The sequence below is a fragment of the Dipodomys merriami genome, unplaced genomic scaffold (assembly GCF_024711535.1).
Source record: "Dipodomys merriami isolate MVZ:Mamm:240054 unplaced genomic scaffold, mDipMer1.0.p SCAF_26, whole genome shotgun sequence".
Classification (NCBI taxonomy): Eukaryota; Metazoa; Chordata; class Mammalia; order Rodentia; family Heteromyidae; genus Dipodomys; species Dipodomys merriami.
Genome location: NW_027204048.1, coordinates 14,271,489 through 14,291,257, shown reverse-complemented (window position 1 = coordinate 14,291,257; position 19,769 = coordinate 14,271,489). Strand labels below are relative to the sequence as shown.

The 19,769-nt window shown below is 38.9% G+C and overlaps 1 protein-coding gene across 17 annotated transcripts in view; it reads left to right on the top strand.

Moving 5' to 3' along the window:
• Positions 1–7,314: 7,314 nt before the first annotated feature.
• Positions 7,315–19,769, top strand: part of Trpm3 (transient receptor potential cation channel subfamily M member 3) — a 517,403-nt gene continuing 504,948 nt past the window's right edge. For all 17 annotated transcript variants that reach the window (XM_070035730.1, XM_070035729.1, XM_070035727.1 and 14 more), the window contains exon 1: positions 7,315–7,631. In XM_070035730.1, the coding sequence (XP_069891831.1) occupies positions 7,542–7,631 (90 nt within the window). In that variant the 5' untranslated portion in view covers positions 7,315–7,541. The remainder of the gene's footprint in view (positions 7,632–19,769) is intronic.

Below are 19,769 nucleotides of genomic sequence, written 5' to 3'. Positions count from 1 at the left end.
TGTCAGCTCTCTGAGCTTAGAAAAAAAGAGAGGACATGTACAAAAATGAATAGTATTGCAGATATTAAGAGGCTATGAATATTAAGTGGTTAGAAATGAATATCTCAAATCTTATATTTTTAACAAGCCTCTATGGACTCATTAAAATTTTAAAATCATACCCCCCAAAAATCATCCCCTTTGTGAATGGAAGTAATAGGATTTCAAAGCCAGATGAGGATGTATTTTAGTTGTTGGTCTTTGAATATTTATTAAACGGTGGTGAGGGGGGGTGTAGGTTATTTTTGGTGAGACAGAAGCTGCTTATATTCTGTTCTGCTTTGCAAAGTGACACATCTTTGTGTATTAAAGTTTTGCACTTCAGTAATAGACTATCTGGCTTCTTCCACCTGCAGAAGAAAACATTAAACAAAGTCAGATGTGATTTTCTCCTCCAGTGTTCCCTGCAGAAGCCCCTTCCACAGGAAAAAGAAAAAGGACAAACATGATGGTTTTATTTATTGTTTAAAAATGTTCTTCCTTTTATTCCTCTTTAGAGTACACCATGTTTACTCATGGAAGTTTTCCATTTTAATCGATCCCACTAAACATCTTAGCATCCTGAGAGGTATTCGTTTGCTTTTGTTTTCTTAGAACAAGAGCTTTGGGATGGACAGCACATGTTATTTCAACTGGGATAATCACCAGTTACTAATATCTTTCAAGCTTTGTCACAATGGATCCTCTTCTCAGGCCTTTACATATGTTAGCTAATTTTCCCTTAATGCGGGCATCCTTATTATCTCCAATTTGCAGGGAAGAGATCATGTAGCTTTCACAAAGCTTCCTGTAAAATATCTGGGCTCTGATTCCAGGACATTAGGTGTGTGATCCATGCTCTTAAGCACTATGCTGACCTCTCAGTGGAGTCAGTGAAAGAGGCAACAGTTAAATAAAAAATAACAATTATATTTGAATGTGTTTCTCACCGTATCTGCACTGTGCTTGTTGCTCTTGTTCTTTCCAAACGTTTCAAGGTGGAAACTCATAGGTCCTGCTCCTGTAACTGTGTCACTGAGGCTTCAGGCTACTCTCGAGTTTGAATTTGTAGCTGATCTGAAAAGTATCAGATAGAGTCATCAGGCTCAAGAATGAGATTTCCTCTTAGTCCATCACCACCCACAACTGCCCCACTAACAAGCCCACTCCCTGCAAAAGGTGGGGGGAATCCAGGAACCAATGGTTCACACCTGTAATCCTAGCTAATCAGGTACCGAGAGCTGAGGATTGCTGTTGAAAGCCAGCCCAAGCAGGAAAGCCCATGAAACTCTTATCTCTAATTAACCATCAAAAAGCTGGAAGTGGAGCTATGGCTTAAAGTGGTAGAACTCCAGCCTTGAGTAAAATAGCTCAGGATCAGCACCCAGGCCCTGAATTTAAGTGCTACAACTAACAAAAAAAAATATCTTGAAGTGGAATTGAGCCTCAAGTGGTAAAGGGCTAGATTTGAGTAAAAGAAGTTCAGGGACAGCACACAGGCCCTGAGTTCAAGCCTCAGAACTGGTGCATAGGCATGTGGGCATGTACACACACACACACACACACACACACAGAGGAAATTATACAAAAGTTTGTAAGTTCAGGTCCATGTGAATGTGTACATGTATGCACATATGTGCACATGTGTGTGCTCACATATCTGCATGTGTTGTAAATATTCAGGTATTAATTAAAGACTGTTAAATAGACACTCATGAAAAGAAAAAATACCTTTTTTAATTGGTATCATTAAGGCTATAGAGAGAGGGGTTACAGTGACATAAGAGAAGTAAAAAGTACATTTCTTTTTAGATAATGTCACCCCGTTCCTCTCTCCCAAGAAAGAACTTTTGTTGAAGAAGATAAATTATTTGAGAATTTCCCCGCAAAGGCCATTGTAAGAAGTAATTCAAGGGATTTAATAAGATTAAGACATTATTGCATTTAAAGTACCCTTATAACATAAGTTAACACTGAATATATCTGTGAAGAATCTATAAACCTTTCACTCTGAAGAGGATCATCTGCTTTAAAACTTTACCATCATATGAAGAAGACTAGAGGTCTAAGAAAGTCATTCTGAAGAAGAGAAAAATGGAGTGGCGTGGTTATTTCACTTAATATAATTGGGAAACTGTTGTCTGCAACAAACTTGGCTTGCAAGTTATGGGGAAGCATATTTCACTTCAGCCTCAGGAAGAACTTTCTGTCAACTATGGCTGTCAACCATGGAGTGAACTGTCTCCAAACCTTGCCCACTCCCTGTCACCATGGGCATTGATGCAGAGAACGGACAAAAGTCAAAAAATCCAGAGAATGATTGTAGTATTGGAGGAGGAAAAATACAGCAGATAGATTTTTTTTTTGTCTTACAAGAAATAACTGCAGTTTAGGTCACTTAGCAATTGAGAAAATTATTTTAATATGTTTGATCTATTTCAGAATCAATTATCTATAAAAGATGTCAGAAGGGTAAAATGCCTTAAGTAGAGAAAAATATGTTCTTTAATCTATTTGAAGAACGTACATTTGAGAATAATTAAGAACAGTTTTATAGATTAATAAAACTACAAAGAGACTTAATGCTTTGGACAATATTATAGATGTATCAGAAAAGTCCTTAAAATATATAACTCTATTAAAATAGATAACTCTATTTGAGTGTAGTTTTTAAAAAGAAGAAATTTCTGGGTGCTGGTGGCTCACATCTGTAATCCTAGCCACTTAGGAGGCTGAGATATGATTGCTGTTTAAAGGTAGCCAGGACTGGAAAGTTTGTGATCTCCAATTAACCAGCACAAAGCCAGAAGTGGAGCTGTGGTTCAAGTAGTTGAGCAAGAAAAAAGATGCTCAAAGGCAGCTGAGGCCCTAAGTTCAAGTCCCAGGTCTGACACACCAAAAGAAAAAAGAGAAAGAAAATGGAACAGGAACAGCCTGGTTTTAAAACAAAGGTGATAAATTGTCACAAAGTTTACAACACAAATGATTTTCCTATAAAATAATCACTGAACTAGCAAACAGCAACAAACTTATTAACTTAGGTTAATCATAAAGGGATCAAGATGTTAACATTAAATCACAAAACATGGGACACTAACAAAAGGTTAACATTGGCTCGGTTTTTAGTATTTCCTTGAGTTCTTGACTTCCATCTACACCATGTAAACCACATTCTTATATTTTAGACTCTGAAAATGTATATTCAATTAACTTCCAGCTATCGAAGAATTATAATGTTATAAAAATAGCTGTAAAATTACATCAGGGTAGTGGTTTCTGTTTGTCAGCGTTGCTCGAAGGAAATACACTGTCAGGAGTCCTTTCAATCTGCAGTATAATCTGGCACTGCCCACTTCCTTAGGTTTTCATTAGCCAGCCCCTTTATATCTAAGAGATATTAGGAAGACTGAGATAAGTAGTATAATACTATATCTACTTGAGATGATTTTCCTAAAAAGAGGGAACACTCCAGAGGAAGCAATGTACAGACCTGATAGCTGCAGCTCATTGTCAGCAGAGATTCTAAGCACAACTCTTACCAAGATTCTTAAACTTGGTCTCATTTACACTAGAAATAAAAGGGGAAGATGATAAATGGGAAGGAAATCAGGGTTTGATGAAAGGTAAGTTTTGGAATATAGACCCACCCAATTTCTTGTTATTTGTACAAGAAATTAAACAATAATAGGATCATGTCAGAGTTTCCAGCCTGCAAGTACTTGTTCTGAAGATTTGTAACATCAGCATTCCTGACATTCATAAAACCAGCATTCTGGATTTGTGAGATACCATCTTCTGGGGCGGGGCTTTCTGTTCCCTGCTTTTTCTTCATTAGGCTTCTGTCTAAGACTGGGAAGGCCTCATTCCATGTGAAAAAATACCATTGCTTCAAAGAGAGCAGGAGGGTCCTGAAAACCCCACTTGAGATATTTCAAGAGCAAACAATTCTAACACAAATTACCCCAATGATGGCAGAAAAGTCTCACTCAGCTCAGACACTGTCATCTCGTTTGATCTTCATTTCTGTGGCTGTGCAGCCTCCAAGACCATTCCCTGGAGGATTTTGTGCGTCTCTCCTCTAATTACCATTAGAGAGGCTGTGAAGCCACCCACTTCCTCATTCCCCATAGTTCCTGACTATGTTCTGTAGCCAAAGTTATTCTTAAAAATTAAAGGGGCTAGAAGGATCAAAGGCTGTGTGGTTTCAGAAGGATGGAGCTCTGAACATTTTGGAACAGGAGGGATGGGGCTAGACCACTGTAGTTGTTCCTGCCTTTTCCTGGAGTTGAAGTTGCCCAACTGCAAAGAAGCACTTAAGGGCATTTAATAGCTTAGAAAGGCTGGAGTCTTAATGCCTCACTGGAGGGAAGTCCTGAGATCTGAAAAATAACACTGGTGGTGTCTGCTCTCCTCTTTACCCTATTTATTAAACTCATGATAATGCATAGGAAGCATTCAGAATTAATTTGTGTTGCTCACTACCTAGTACTGGAAGCACACAAACTGAGAATTCTTAAAGGAAAATCGCAGTGGATTCCTACCACACAATTCGCACATGCTGTCCCAAGGATGAATCGTGATAGAGAGGACTTAGAAGATGCCAGGTGCTGCCCTATGTACTTTGTTGGTGTTAGCTCATTTAGCCCTCACAAAACCTCTACATGTATGGTTTAATCTCTATTTTATCAATAAATGACTCTCAGACACAGAATAGATGAGTAAATTACCCAGGCCTGGGGCCAGAATTAGAATTTGAACTATGAAGTCTGAGTTTAGAATTCATTCCGGTTAAGTGTTACCTGAATATCATAATCATATTGACAATCTGAAAGACATTCTGAACATTTCTTCTTCACAAGGCTTTGTGTGTTTTGTGTGTGTGTGTGTGTGTGTGTGTGTGTGTGTGTGTGTGTGTGTGTGTTTAATCAGTGGTGGGCCTTGAACTCAGGGCCTGGGCACTGTTCTTGAGTTCTTTTTGCTCAAAGCTAGCACTCTTATCACTTTGAGTCACAGCATCACTTCTGGTTTTGGTTGGTTAATGTGGAGACATGAATCCCACAAGGACTTTTCTGTTCTGGCCAGCTTTGAATCACGATCCTCAGAGCTCACCTTCCTGAGTAGCTAGGGTTCCAGGTGAGCCACCAGTGGCTGGCTTCGAAAAAGTGTTTTAACTCAACTCACGTAAGGTTAAATGATGAGAAAGCTGAGGAGAGTGTCTTATTGATGTGGCCCTCTAACTAGTAGATGAAAGGAAAAATGTAACCCAGGCAGAAAGGAACCCAAAAGACCACGCAGACAGAAATCAAGAAGGAGAAAAGATTTACTGAGGAAAGGGAGAAAATGGCGCTGTCTGGCTCCTTGGAAGCTCCTTTTACATTGCCAGGGCCGGAAGTGGGCGGTGCCTCACCTACTGCGCAGGCGCTGCCATCAAGGGTGGAGATTAGGTCTGGGAGGTGGAGAAAAGGAAGAGGAGAAAGTCTTAAAACCTAGTAAACCAGTTGCAGCCCAGACTCTAGTTATAATAGTTATGTTAGACTTGGCACTCATTTCTCTGGGCTCCACTTGCTTAATCTGTGAAATAGGCATGTGACAGAAGTGTCCAGTTTGCAGGGTTGTCATTGACAGGAGATTTTAAGTACACAGCCTCATGTTTGACACATCATGTCTGGTGTTACTATTTTAAAACTGCCTTCATCTCTCTGTGGATGGTGATAACCAATGAATGGATTGTATAGTTTTGTGAAAGTCAGATTGCTTTAGCAGGAAATAAAGACATGGATTTTATGTTCAAGTATTGTGTGTGTGTATGTATGTATGTGTGTGTCTGTGTCTGTGTTCTACCAATGGACGAGCTTTTCTGCAGTGTTCGTTCTTCAATCTGTGACCTCAGGAGATTTGGAGGGAAATGGAGGTGTAGTACAAAGGGTCAGGTGTGACATTCTAGACAGGATCTACGTTGTCTCAGATTTTGAATTACAGCAGTGATGCACCTCTCCTCTAACTCCTCCCAGTTATGCACCATAGTCATGGAGTGGGATTGACCCATCTCTTACAGTTAATTGGAAATGGAAATTCTCTGTAGTCCTAGGAAGGGAGACAAAGTTCAAAGCACAAATTCTACAGCAGTGCTTCTAAGGATAGGAGACTTCTCCTGGTTCATCAGCTGATTCCACTGAGGTCTAGAGCTTGGATAGAATGGGTGTTTAAGGTGGAAGGTATCACATGGCTCACGCCTCTCCCTGACCCCCAACCTCTCTCACTCCCCTCCTCTAAGTGAAATTATCCAATTCCTATCTTCAAATGGAAAAGTTCTCCTCTATTCTCTCACCCCACAGGAGCTCTAAAGACTCTTCAAACCAATACAGCCAAATCTTTCTGAAAACCTCCAGGGAGAAAATGACTAGGGCGGGGTAAAGAATTGGGGAGCCTCTGTTCCAATGAACTCCATCTTTATAGACAGCATCTCACATGGTACCTTAAGGGTTACGTTTTTGTTGCAGAGAAAAGATACCAAGTGGCTTTCTAAGGGGAATATACCCCCATTTAGACATTGCCATCATCTCTAAAAGGTAAGCCACATTCTTCTGTGCATTCTCCTGCACAGCTTTCTACAAAGGAATAACTCACCACTCCCAAGGTGGTATGTGAGAGTTGGATTCTCTGCTGTCTACCTATCCATCATGTAGACATTCACATATCAAGCTGAGGATTGTTAGTAATAATAATGATATAAGAAGCAGAAGAACAGGACAGGGAAGCTCTCTGACTATGATCCCATTTTACAATCGCTCTTGATGTATTCTGTCACATAAATCATAAAGGGAAGCATTTCATCTTAGCATTCCCAAGCATGTCTTCTCTTGGTGTGTCCTAGCCCCTCCCCCTGTGCCAGTTTCCAGCCCCTCCAACATGCTTTGTGCAAGAAAAGTGCAAGTTCCCGTTCTGGCTTGATTGTGTGTGTGTGTGTGTGTGTGTGTGTGTGTGTGTGTGTGTATGTGTGTTCCCTTTCACACTCCTCCTCGCTCTCCCCCCCCCTCCCCCCACCAAGCAAAGCAAGCAAGGCAAATGGCCCGGTTTCCCTCCCAATGCCTGACCTGCGTTTGCGGGGAGGAGAGCGGGAGAGGGAGCGTGCATTCCGGAGCAGGCTGCTCTGACTCCGACCGCAGGCTGTTCTGTGCGGGCTGTGTCCCTCTCTTTCCAAACCCAGCATCCCCTCCCAGGAGCAGCAGGCAGTGTGGCTCCATTCAGCCACATTTGGTATGCATGAGCACGGCTGCGGGGAGCGGGGAGGTGGCTTTCTTAAAGGAGGTTCAGGGGCGCAGGCAAAGCCACTTCACTGGTCTCCCAAGTTCCAGGAAGCCTCAGCCCTGATGGAATTCGCAGGTGTGGAAATGGCCATGGGGTACCAGGGCCGCTGGGGGAGACCGATTGCTTCCTAGGCATCGCTCAGCTTGGCAGTTCTGCTTTTTTGTTTTTTGTTTGTTTTCCTTCCCCCCCTCCCCCGGTGGAATTTGGAAGGGGTCATGAATCAAACTGATGCTTCTCGACCCTTAAACTGGACCATCCGGAAGCTGTGCCACGCAGCCTTTCTCCCTTCAGTCAGACTTCTCAAGGTACTGTAACTTGCTGCTTTGAATGGCTCTTATGCTTTTCAGGTCTAAATACCTAACTTCGCACTCTGGGCTGGGACACGCGCGCGGTTCTGGGGAGTACAAATGCATTCAGTGTGGCTCTTTTGCCCAGGGCTGGAGAGAGCACCCCTCCTAAGCCTACCCCTCCCAGAAGATGGAGTAAGACACATGTGAGAATGAGAGAGAGAGAAAAAGAATGAGAGACAAGGATGGTCTCAGCGAGGAGGCTTACCTAAGTAAGCCTCTCCTCCCTGCTACCTTGCTTAACCATCCTCCAAATAGAATTAATTAACTTCTTTGGGGGAGGGGGTAGAGGGGATAATGGTCAAGGTTGGGAGAATACAGTCTTGGGTGGGTGTGATCTGTTCTACTCCCCAGTGTTTGGCTTCAGAGCTCACCCCCCCTTTGCTTTCTCTCTCTCTCTCTCTCTCTCTCTCCCTGGGGAAGCCCTTCGACCTACTTTCCCTTAAATGGAACCTGAGAGAACAAAGGATTCTCCTCATTATTTTAAAAGCTCAGTTGTAGAGTAGCCAGACAGGTAAAAGACAAAGAAAGAATCAACCTCCTTATCCAAGAGTGACTTTTTTGGGGGGTGGGGGGTAACCCCTAGGTGGGTTTGTTTTAATGGCATGATCATTTCTGCCTCTGGAGTGAAGTCAGTAGAGAGAAAGTGTTTTGACATATGTGGAAGGAAAGCTCTCTCCAGCTCCGAGTAACACAAAAGAGCTCTACCACACCTGAGTAGAATTGCCACCTTGTGTCCACAAAGCTCCTCTTTCTACCACCAAATATATTACAGATACCGAAAAAAGTCCAGACAACTCTGGGCTGATCCATCTTCCTCATCTGTCTGGCAGAGAGGGAAACACAGATACTACGGGAGAATGTAGAAAGGAAGCGTTCTTGTCTAGAAACGATGATAACTTTTCTCTCTAATTTGGGAAAAGTAGTCTGTCTCTGAATGTTTCATGTTTTTATGTCTAGTTAAAATTTTAAAAAGGCAAAGCAAAGTTCTCTGTTCTCATGTTCTATATGGTCTTTTCTTTAATTACCAATGGGTATTGAGTGCATTGGCTAACATAGATGGTTAATAGATTAATCTTTAATAAGCCACACTTGGACCATTGTTTTCTGAAGATGTATTCTGGTTGGTTAAGTTTGATGTGGATAATTCATTTCATATAACTAAGTGGCTCCTCACAGCAGATTGTTACCCATTGTTTGAGTTTTCCTGACCCTGTTAAACACAAAGTGGTATTAACTTTCACTAAGACTATCCCCAAGGACTGTCAGACCCAATCATATGGTTGTCATGGCAATGGCTGGCTTCCCAAAAGGTATATTTGGGAGGAGAAGCAGATTTGGTTGTGGGGAGAGAGAGAGAGAGAAAGCGTGGCTTCCTAGGATTATTCATGCTTTTACTGTATTAGAACAACATGTGTGATAGGGCATGAAAAAGAATGAAACCCAGCAATCAAGAAATGAACGAAAAATTTCCTCCAGGGTTATTAATGAATCAAGGTTGCGGGACAAAGAATATTTTGGCAAATTGAAGTAAGATTGAGAAGATGGACTCTAGTAATTCTCTATGTACAATGATGCATTTTTTCAGTTACAATCTCTCTTTGACTTTACTTAAACTAATTCTTTTGATGGTTCATAATAGGTATGTTAATGAATACTCAATGTACTACTTACTAACACACTATTTTTAATGCAATATATTTATTTATTTATTTATTAGTCAAGAAATGGTAGAGAAGTACATATTTGAAATGCATTCTTTATTCTTCGAAGAGTTTTGTCATCTATTTTACTGGAAAAAATATATATGGAGAGAAAGATATTGTCAGTACTATTCCAATGCTTAGATGGTCATGCAGTACGATTCTTCCATCCTCTCTTAACATTGTGCTCAGCAATTCATCTAATAAAGTGCATTAGTCAGTATTCTTTCAATGTTTTCAATATCTGAAAGACATGATTTATTTGCTAGAGAACTTTCTTTTTAAATGGCATGTGTATGTTTTAAAGGTAATGACCATTCTGTGAGACATCAAATAGTAAGTGCATTCCAAACTCTTACAAGGAAAATAAAGTACTAGCAAATTTTTTTTCAGCAATACTTAGGAAAAAATGGAAGCCGTTTTTGAATATAAGTAACTGTATTTTCCACACAAAATACAAATGCTGTGTATCTACACACACACACACACACACACACACACACTGCATTGTTACTGTCTTGTCTTTTCTTAGCTTATTGTCATACTGTCTTTATCTTTCAAATAAAATGAGAGTCCATGAGGAACAATTTGCATCTAGTGGTATCTTCCTGCCTTCATCTAAACATTAAATATTTAATAACAAATATTTTTACTATTATTTCTTTATTTTCTGCACCCCAAAATCTTCCCCTCTCAGACTAACACACGCCCTCACCCACATTACTGTTACCACCAAGTTACTTTGATGGATAGGTTCTCCAGAATCTATTGAAATTCTTAGCTAACAAAGCCAATTCTTCTATTCAACAGGTAATTTTTCTTCCTCTTCCAACTCTTCTGAGGTGATATGCCCTCTCTTGTGCTCTAACTTGTCAGTAAATGCAGTGTAGGGCATGATGGCCTGATAAGATTCTGCTGAATGAAGATCCCTCACCATTTCTGATAGATTGGGTTTAAGCCAATTTCCTTTCCCATCCTTTTCCTTGAAAATGCTTGCTTCTTTGATTACTTCCTCTGGTACCACATGAATAGTTAGAATTCGCCTCATGATCTAATTTTCTGTATTTTCCATTTCCTAATAGAAATAGGAGACGGAAGTATCAGTAGGGCAAGGCTAGCCTTTGAAACAGGAATTAAGCCCATTAAGTATTGGAATATACTTATCCTTCCTTCTGACAACATCTCATTTGTTGTTTGGTCAATCCCAGAGCAAATTCTGAACATGCCAAATAACTTTCATTTTGAATTTGGGGCTGGATTTGGAAACAACACTTGAAAATGCATTTCTGGACAGGCACATGGTACTGATGGCCAAAAGACAGAGTCTGTTTTCAAAGTGATAAATTTCAAGTGGGACCCTATCCAAGCCATTTCTTTTCTGTTGTCATCTGCTTCATTTTTATGTAGGGTTCATCTTACCATTAATTACAACAAAAAAAGAGTCAAGTTTGTTTCAGTGACAGAATGTTCTTAGCATATTTCATATTCATTATCAGGTCTGTCTCTGCCATTGTTTTATTTGGGAAATTTTATTTTAGTAACTTGGGTTGAATCTGAAGATTATTTTTAGGGCAGAGAGCTTTCTTAGTAGTGAAGACTTGGCAGTCTTTCTCAAGAGAAGGGCTTCTGGTAAATGGGTTACACTGGGGGAAAGGAAGCCTCTGTCTTTGGAATAGATTTTAGTTAGGCACATGTAAGTCAGTTTTTGACTGAAGAAAAGGCCGAATGATCAACATGATTTAAAAATGTTTAGGAGCTTAGTATTGAGTAATTATATGGCTTTGTCTACTTTAAGCAATATCAGAAACAGAATAAATTAATTATAATTCAGAAAGGTAGGCCTAAAATTTAGGGCCTAATTGCCTTGTATTCCTAGCCAGGTCTGTGATCTTGGATAAGTTACATAGTCTCTCTATAACTTTGAGTTCTGTTTAAAATAAAGAATTTAAATCATAATTTAGAGCCAATATTATTGCCTGTGGTGAATGATCCATGAGCTTGGAAAAGCAGTCTATCTCGTATGAAAGGAAAGAATATTCATTGTGTGTGTGTGTGTGTGTGTGTGTGTGTGTGTGTGTGTGTGTGTGTGTGCGCGTGTGCGTGTGTGCATGTCTGCATGTCTGCATGTGTGCATTCTGGTACTGTGGCTTGAATTCACCTTTTTCATTCTAAGTTTTTTCTACTTGAGCCCCACCTTCATTTCCAGCTTTTTTTTTTGTGGTTGATTGAAGGTATGACTCTCAGAGACTTTCCTGTCTAGCTTGGTTTCCAATCACAGTTCATTCTTTGATCTCAGCCTCCTGAGTAGCTAGGATTACAGGTGTGAGCTTCTGGCCCTTGGCAAGGATGCAATCCTAAGATAGAAAAATGCAATGGAAAGCCGGGTGCCGATGGCTCGCATCTGTAATCCTAGCTACTCAGAAGGCTGAGATCTGAAGATCACGGTTCAAAGCCAGCCCAGGAAGGAAAGTCTGTGAGACTCTTATCTCTAATAAACCACTAGAAAACTAGAAGTGGAGCTGTAGCTCAAGTGGTAGAGTGCTAGCCTTGAGCTGAAGAGCTGAGGGACAGTGCCCAGGCCCAGAGTTCAAGCCCCACAACTGTCAAAAAAGAAAGAAAGAAAAAAAGAAAGGAAGGAAGGAAGGAAGGAAGGAAGGAAGAAAGAAAGAAAGAAAGAAAGAATGAAAGAAAGAAAGACAGACAGAAAGACAGAAAGACAGACAGACAGAAAGAAAGAAAGATGCAATGAATAGAGTAAGCAGAAAGATTTAAACCACATTTAGTGGACCATGTCCACTAAATTAAGATAAATAACCTTTATTGTGAAACTTAGGTGTATAATTACCAGATGTAAGGATTATACAAGTGCTCTGACTATAGTGTCTATAATGCGTGCCGTGGTTTAATTGGAGGCTAAGAGGTTAGATCAGAGAGACCTGGACAATTTATAAGAACTTGGGGGCTAAGGCTAAAGAAATAAAAGTAAATTTATGGGCTTGTTACATTGATGAGTTGTGGTCAAGGAAGAGACCAGGATAACTTCTGAGTTTCTGTTTGTGTTATTGGTTGGAAAGAGAGACTTAAAGGTCCTGAGAAAGAAAGGAAGAGCCACTTTGTAGTTCCCCTCTGAAGAACAAGAAAGGCTATATTACTTTCTGACTCTAATGAAATAGATAAAAGTCAACAATATTCTTTTTAGCTTGAACTCAGGGTCTGGGCACTGTTCCTGAGATTCTTTTGCTCAAGGCTAGAGCTCTACCACTTGAGCCACAGTACCACTTCCCGTTTTCTGGTAGTTAATTGGATTTAAGAGTCTCAGACTTTCTTGTCCAGTCTGGCTTCAAACATTAATCTTCAGATCTCAGCCTCCTGAGTAGCTAGGCTTACAGATGTGAGCCACTGGTGCCTAGCTAACAATATGATTTGTTATCGCACTCATCTCATAAATTAGCAGGCGTCCTATTGAATATCTAATATCAGAATTCTTTGAAGTAGATAATATACATAATATACATTCAGTTGTATGTTTTTTCTTGAATATATTTTCATATTGTTTCCTTCTAAAACCACATGCAGTTTTACATAGAAAACTACTCTCCCACTGTTCTCTGGTTATACTTTTTTTTTTGGGGGGGGGATGTTTGCGGAGAATGGAAGTAAAGTTTAAAGTTCAGATTTTTGCTTTAATTTTCCTTCTTTCTATCTTTTATACCAAAGGATTGACATTACTTAATTGAGTAACTCAACAATAATAATCAAGTTAAGGCATTCCCAGTTCTGTATAAGCAGTAATATTTAATAACTATTCCATAGCATGTAGCCCTAAAGCACAGCAAGATTCTTATAAGCAGATGAACTTGTTCTGTCTTCTGTACTTGAAGCTATGCCTTGAGAAACAGACTTCTCTTTAGTGTTCTCAAGCTCCTTAGAAAGTTATGTGGAGATTTGTTCTAATTTGTCTTAAATGTATCACTCCCAGTGTCTCCAATTCCATCTAAAATTCAGTCTTTTAAGGCAATTGGAGTAATATTAACCAACCAGAAATTTTACTTAATGAGGACAAGAAACCTTTGGAACTCATAGAAGTGAACAGAGTTCATGTCTACATCCATAAAGGAAACATCACTTATAATGTACACATTGGCATGAGTGAGGTTAAGACATTTGTTATGGACCACTGTCACTAAGACCCTCAAAGATGGAAAGCAAGAGTGAATTGCTTTGAGAAACAAAGTATATTGCTAGCAATAATTTTTAAGACTGTAAACAGAGAAATGTCTCAGCATGCCAACTTCTGATTCCATTCAGAAAACAAATGCGGAAGAAGGAAAAAAGAAAAAAGAAAATGCACCCAAACTAAAACCCAGGAGAGAAAGGAAATTAGTGTGTTTCCCTGGGAGGCTTCTGTTGAAGCTACTGAAGAGTAAATCGTGTGACTTGCCTCTTTGTGAAAAGTTCCCAGGCAGCTAGAGTTCTGAGGCTATAAGCCATCTTCCTCTCTTTGGGAGTTCTGTCTCCTCTGTTGTGGAGACAAAAATGAAAATGTGTGGTTAATTGGGAATGAGGAAAGAAATGGTTGTGGTGTCCAAGTCTAAGGTCATCTTGATCAAGGATGCCAGAGGTCACAATAGTGTCACTGCCAAAGTCTGTCTCTTTTTTGTGCTCTGACTTCCTGCTTCTCCAATGTGGCTTCAAGTATTCTCCTTTCCTGTCTATTGGTGTAACTTCAACTGGCTCCAGATCTTCAGATCACTAAATCATATCCTTTGTCTCTTTCTGTTAGTTAACATGCAAGTGAGTTTTATTACTGTGACTGGCAAAATATTCAATAAATGTTTATTGAATGAACAGATGTATGAGCAAACAGGAGAAAAATATAGGATATCCTAAGCATGTTCAATAATTTGAAGGTCAATGACAAAAGCCAATATGCCAGCCCTACTCTTCTTGGCATTGATTCCAAAGGAAGCGATAGGCCCATCAATCTACATTTTAGCCAGCAGGAATCTGTATGTTACCCTGCTTTCCAAGTGAGCCTGTTCCCTGTAGCTCTTGTAAGAAAGACCCTCACATTGGCGAACTGTGGTAAATTTAACAGAGTTTGAGGGAAGCTTAATTTAATGGCCTCTCTTACCTTGGCATCTGGGCAGAACAGATTTTGTGTTAATCGACAGTGGGAGCAAAAGGTTTGAAGTAAACAGTTCACAGGTTTTAAAAATTTAATCATGAAAGATCATGTACAGAGAGAAGTAAATTGAGTTCAGCTGCCCTACTTTAGATCACAGATGATAGCACATCACAATCTGAAGCAGTATTTGTTTCTTATTCCCTTAATTTTCTGTTTATTTATATGATCATATCTTTCTTTGCTTTGATGAAAATTTTAAGCCATGTAATATAAAATTTTACATTTTTTCCATAATTTATATGAGATAGCATTGTGAACCACAGCCCCCAAAATAATGTCTATGGCCAAGGTTCTGGAACATTCTGAACATGTCCCTGTAAGAATATGCCCCTCTGTACTGGACTGCAGGGTCCCTTGGAACTTGCCCTCAGGTTGTTATGATATTCAATAACACCAAGTATGAAGTCACCAATTTACTTGTGGGCCAAGACTAAAGCAGCCATAACTAATATCTGCAGGGCCACAGTGCATGTGCCCACTTCCTACAAGGTCTGCCCAATAGTTTTCAAAGACTAACAGAAGATTCTAGACAGAGAAGGAAAAGAAGATACTGTCCAGAGTTTTGTTTAGGAAAGCATATCCATATTTGAAATTAATTACATACTTAGATGTGTGTGTGTGTGTGTGTGTGTGTGTGTGTGTGGTTCTGAGGCTTGAACTTAGTACCTGAGCTTATTTTGACTAAAGGTTAGTTCTCTACCATTTGAGTAAGCCACAGCTCTACTTCCTCATTTTTCTGTGACTAATTGGAGGTAAGAGTCTCAGGGAATTTCCTAGATCTTCAGATCTTCAGTAGCTAGGATTACAGGTTGAGACACCCATGCTCCACTGTACTTGGACATTTCTTTCTTTCTTTTTTTTTTTTTTTTAGCTATTTTAAAGTTTATTGCATAATTGCCTTGGTAAGCGGGACATTTCTTTTAAAAAGTGATGAGTTTCTCTACTTCATTTTTTTGATTAATGTACCTTGGACTGTTGTTTGTGGATAGCATTGATAAATTGTGTTTCTTCTTCCACAAATCAAGATTTTTCAAAATTAGTATGTAGGTAGAAAAGTAAAGAATAAGTGATAGAATAAATAGGATAGATAGATAGATAGAGGAAAGAAGGGAAGAGGAGTAAAGACAATCCTATTATTTATAAATCCATTAAAAGCAGCTTATTATATAGAGTTTCCTTTCATGAAGGTAGATTTATCCAACACAATGAGCCCTTGAAGAACTGTTTTTCAAAACTGTCAATTATAGAATTAATTTCTGGGAATTCTACCCAGGATTTCTAAGTTATGCCCCAGGGAAGATGTTTAGAATCTAAACTTGACCAGCAATTCGGATGAACCATATATATATGTATATACATATATATGTGTGTGTACATATATGTATATAAACATTTTAGAATATTACAAAGTATGTGACATTTTAGTAAAGAGATGTTTGCTCATTAAAATTATGCCTCTGGCATGACCACACCTCAGTATCTTCTTTTTATTTGTTATTAAGAATTGTACACCTACAGGTAAATAGAAAGCTCACAGATTGGGAAAAGATCTCCACTAGCCATAGAACAGATAAAGGCCTCTGTCTAACATATACTTAGAGCTCAAAAAGTTAAATCCCCCAAAAACAAATCCTCAAAGAAGCAACCTCCCCATTAACAAGTAGGCTAAAGACTTAAAAAGAGACTTCTCTGAAAAAGAAATAAGAATGGCCAATAGGCATGAAGAAATGCTCAACATCTCTGGCCATAGAAGAAAGGCAAATCAAAACAACATTGAGATTCTACCTTATTCCAGTTCAAATGGCCATTATCAAGACATCTAATAACAATGGATACTGGAGGGCATGTGGCCAAAAGGGAACATTACTACACAGTTGGTGGGAGTGTAAACTTGTTCAACCACTCTGGAAAGCAGTATGGAAGTTCCTCAAAAGATTAAACACAGAATTCCCTTATGAACCCAGCTCCTAGGCATTTACCCAAGTGACTACAAACAAGGCCATACTAAAGCTACCACCACAACCATGTTCATTGCAGCATTTTTTACCATAGCTAAGATATGGAATCAACCCAGATACCCTTCAGTAGATGAGTGAATCAAGAAGATGTGGCATATACACACAATGGAGTTCTACACTTCCATCAGAAAGAATGACATTGCCCCATTTATAAGGAAATAGAAAGACCAGGAAAAAAATCATACTAAGTGAAGCAAGCCAGATCCAAAGAAAAATAGGTTGCATGGTTTCTCTCCTTTGTAATAACTAGAATATGTGTATGATATTATTTTTCTTTTTACATTCCACACTAGCAGTTTAATGATATTTATTAAAAGAAGGTGCTCTATGTGGAGTCTTTTGAGGAACCTCCATATTACTTTCCAAAGTGGTTGAACAAGTTTACTATCCCACCAACAATGCAGTAAGATTCCCTTCTGGCCACAGGGGATCACAATAGCCCAATTGCTAAGTGCATAGGACCATATATAATGAAGCATATCAAAACAAATTGCAAGAATTGGAAGCAAGTTTCATTTTATATCTTGTATGCAGTTATTTCTATTTTTTTCTGTTTAGTTTTCTGTACCCTTTGTCTTGTATATAAGTTTATCTGATCTGTGGAAGGGAAAGGGAATCACAAAAACAGCAGGGCAAAGGATGAGCCAATGCAACAATGATACCCACTAGACATTATGTTGGAAATGAACTATACAATTTGGGAGTAAAGGCAAGAGGGAGGGGTAAGCAAGAGAAAGAGAGGGAGGGGTTAGCAGTGTTTAAAAAGAAATGTACTCATTATCTTACTTTGGTAACTATAACCCCCCTGTTCATCACCTTGATAAGAAAGTTATAAAAATAAATAACTAGGAAAAAAAGAATTGAGCACCTAATATCTCTCTGTAAGTTTTGTTTTGTTGTTTGTTGGTCCTGGGACTTGAACTCAGGCCCTGGGCACTGTCCCTGAGTCTCTTTGTGCTCAAGGCTAGTGCTCTACCATTTGAACTACAGCACCACTTCTAGCTTTTTATGAGTAGTTTATTGAAGACAGAGCCTCAAGAACTTTCTTGCTCAGGCTGGTTTCAAACTAAACCTCAGATCTCAGCTAGGATTATAGGTGTGAGCCATGGCACGTAGGTTTTTTTTTTTGTTTTTGATTTTCATGGCTCACAGTGTTTCTATATCTTTGAATTTCTCATGCTCACAGAGTCTACTCTGTAGTAGTCAATGATTGTTTCTTAAAGACTCATCTAGGAAACCTAATGTAGGGGCCAGAAATGTGCAGTCTATAAGTAATATCATGGGTAGGAAAAAATAAAAGCAAATCAGCTTCATTCCTGTAGTCTTAGGACACTACATACTTTCATGTATGAGAGAAATTTTGCAGCAGATAAAGAACACATTAGACTTCTGCCCTAATCATGTTGGCAATTGCTGAACTAAGCAATGCATTTTCTTCTTTTCCTCTTCCTCCCACTGGTTGGAATTACCCATTCATTAACTTATCTAAAGTGGAAAACAGGTGTATGCCTTTTTGCCTCTTTTTTTGCTTTCCTTACATAATCTGCCAATCAGTCCTTCCAGATTCCCTCATAAATATGACTCTGATCCACCCCCTCTGTCTATTCCGAGTTTCCCAGATTGGCCTCTCTTTTTCTTGGATCCAGAATACTACAGTTGCCTCTAGTCTTCTCTTCTTCAACTCAGTCTTTCTCACAGTCACCAAAATGGTCCATTTAAAATGCAAGTGAGATTAGACTGTGGCTCTATTTGACACTTACGTGGCTCGTCATTTTCTTCATAATGAAATTTAAGCCTCTTGACATGATATATAAGATCCCCAGGGACCTACCTGCTACCTCTCTGACTTGATACGTGTTTTTATTTTCCCTTGCTCAAATTGTTGAACTCCTTATAACTGGCTTTTTTTTGTACAAATGATTTCCATCCCTGAAAACTGAAGCACACTGTTTTCCTTGCTAATTACTGTCCATCTTTTACTACCCAACTCAGGTGAGTAGGACAAGTTCAGGCCAAGATTTCCTGAATCTCTAAAGCAAAGTTAGTCTCGCCTCTTCTGCATGCCCGTAAAAGTCACTGGCTATTTCCAAATTTGCAAGTTTTGGTATCATTGGCTCTCCCAATGTGAAGAACTTCTCCAAGGCAGAAGTCACATTTTATCCAGTTTGGTATGTATAGCATTTGGCAGAAAGATTAGCATGTGTTAGTTGTTTAATGAATACTTGAATAGGTAAATGTCAGAAGAAAGGAATAACTACTTCCTTGATTCAATGCTGTGAAAATGGAACTCAGAAGAACTAAATTGAATTGCTGGGTCTTGGTACAATACTTTTATATGATTGAAGAATTTCTTGAATTTGCGATTATTTACTTTATAAATTCCTCAAGTTAGAGGATTCATTAAATAATCGAGTCAGTAATTGGTATAGAACTTAGTAAAAATGATGCAAAATAAAATGCATATTCAGGAAAGAAACTCAGTACCACCAGATGCCTGCTTTAGTAACTATTTATTAAAATTTAGCAATTAAAATTATCTCACCTATTGATTATGTTGGAGAAAAGGCAATCTTTAATTTAGCGAGCTAATAGAATTTAATACATTTCTTTTAACAATAATGTTGGCTGGATTAAAGTGTGAAAGAGAGAAGAAAAACTATTCCTGGATTAAAGTGTGAAAGAGAGAAGAAAAACTATTCCAAGAAAAATTACACTGTTAAACCTTCTGGGGCCACTCTTGCCTCACCAATTAATTATGCCTTTGGCAAATGTCTAGAGAGATAACTAGGTAGACATGATCTAATTAAAGTATTTTGGTACTTCCATTCAAAAGTACATATGACTTAGTATTTGCTTTTTTTCTAATAACATAAGAATATTTTACTATATCTGATATCATAGACCAAAGTCAAATATATCTTAATATATCATGTTTCTATAAGAGAAATAGGACAGAAAGACTTCCTTGTGGAAGAGATCAAATTTGTTAGAAAATTATCTTACTAGCAATATATGTGGCTGGGGAAAAAGGTAAACGAAAATGTTGTTGATATAATCTCTACATCTATCATCTCCTTGCTTGACGAAGGTTATTGGGAGGGGAGCCTTCCATAGGCCATATTTGCTCTGTAGTGATAGTTCACACACACGTTCACACAATGATGATTTGGCCATTTATTATTTGGCA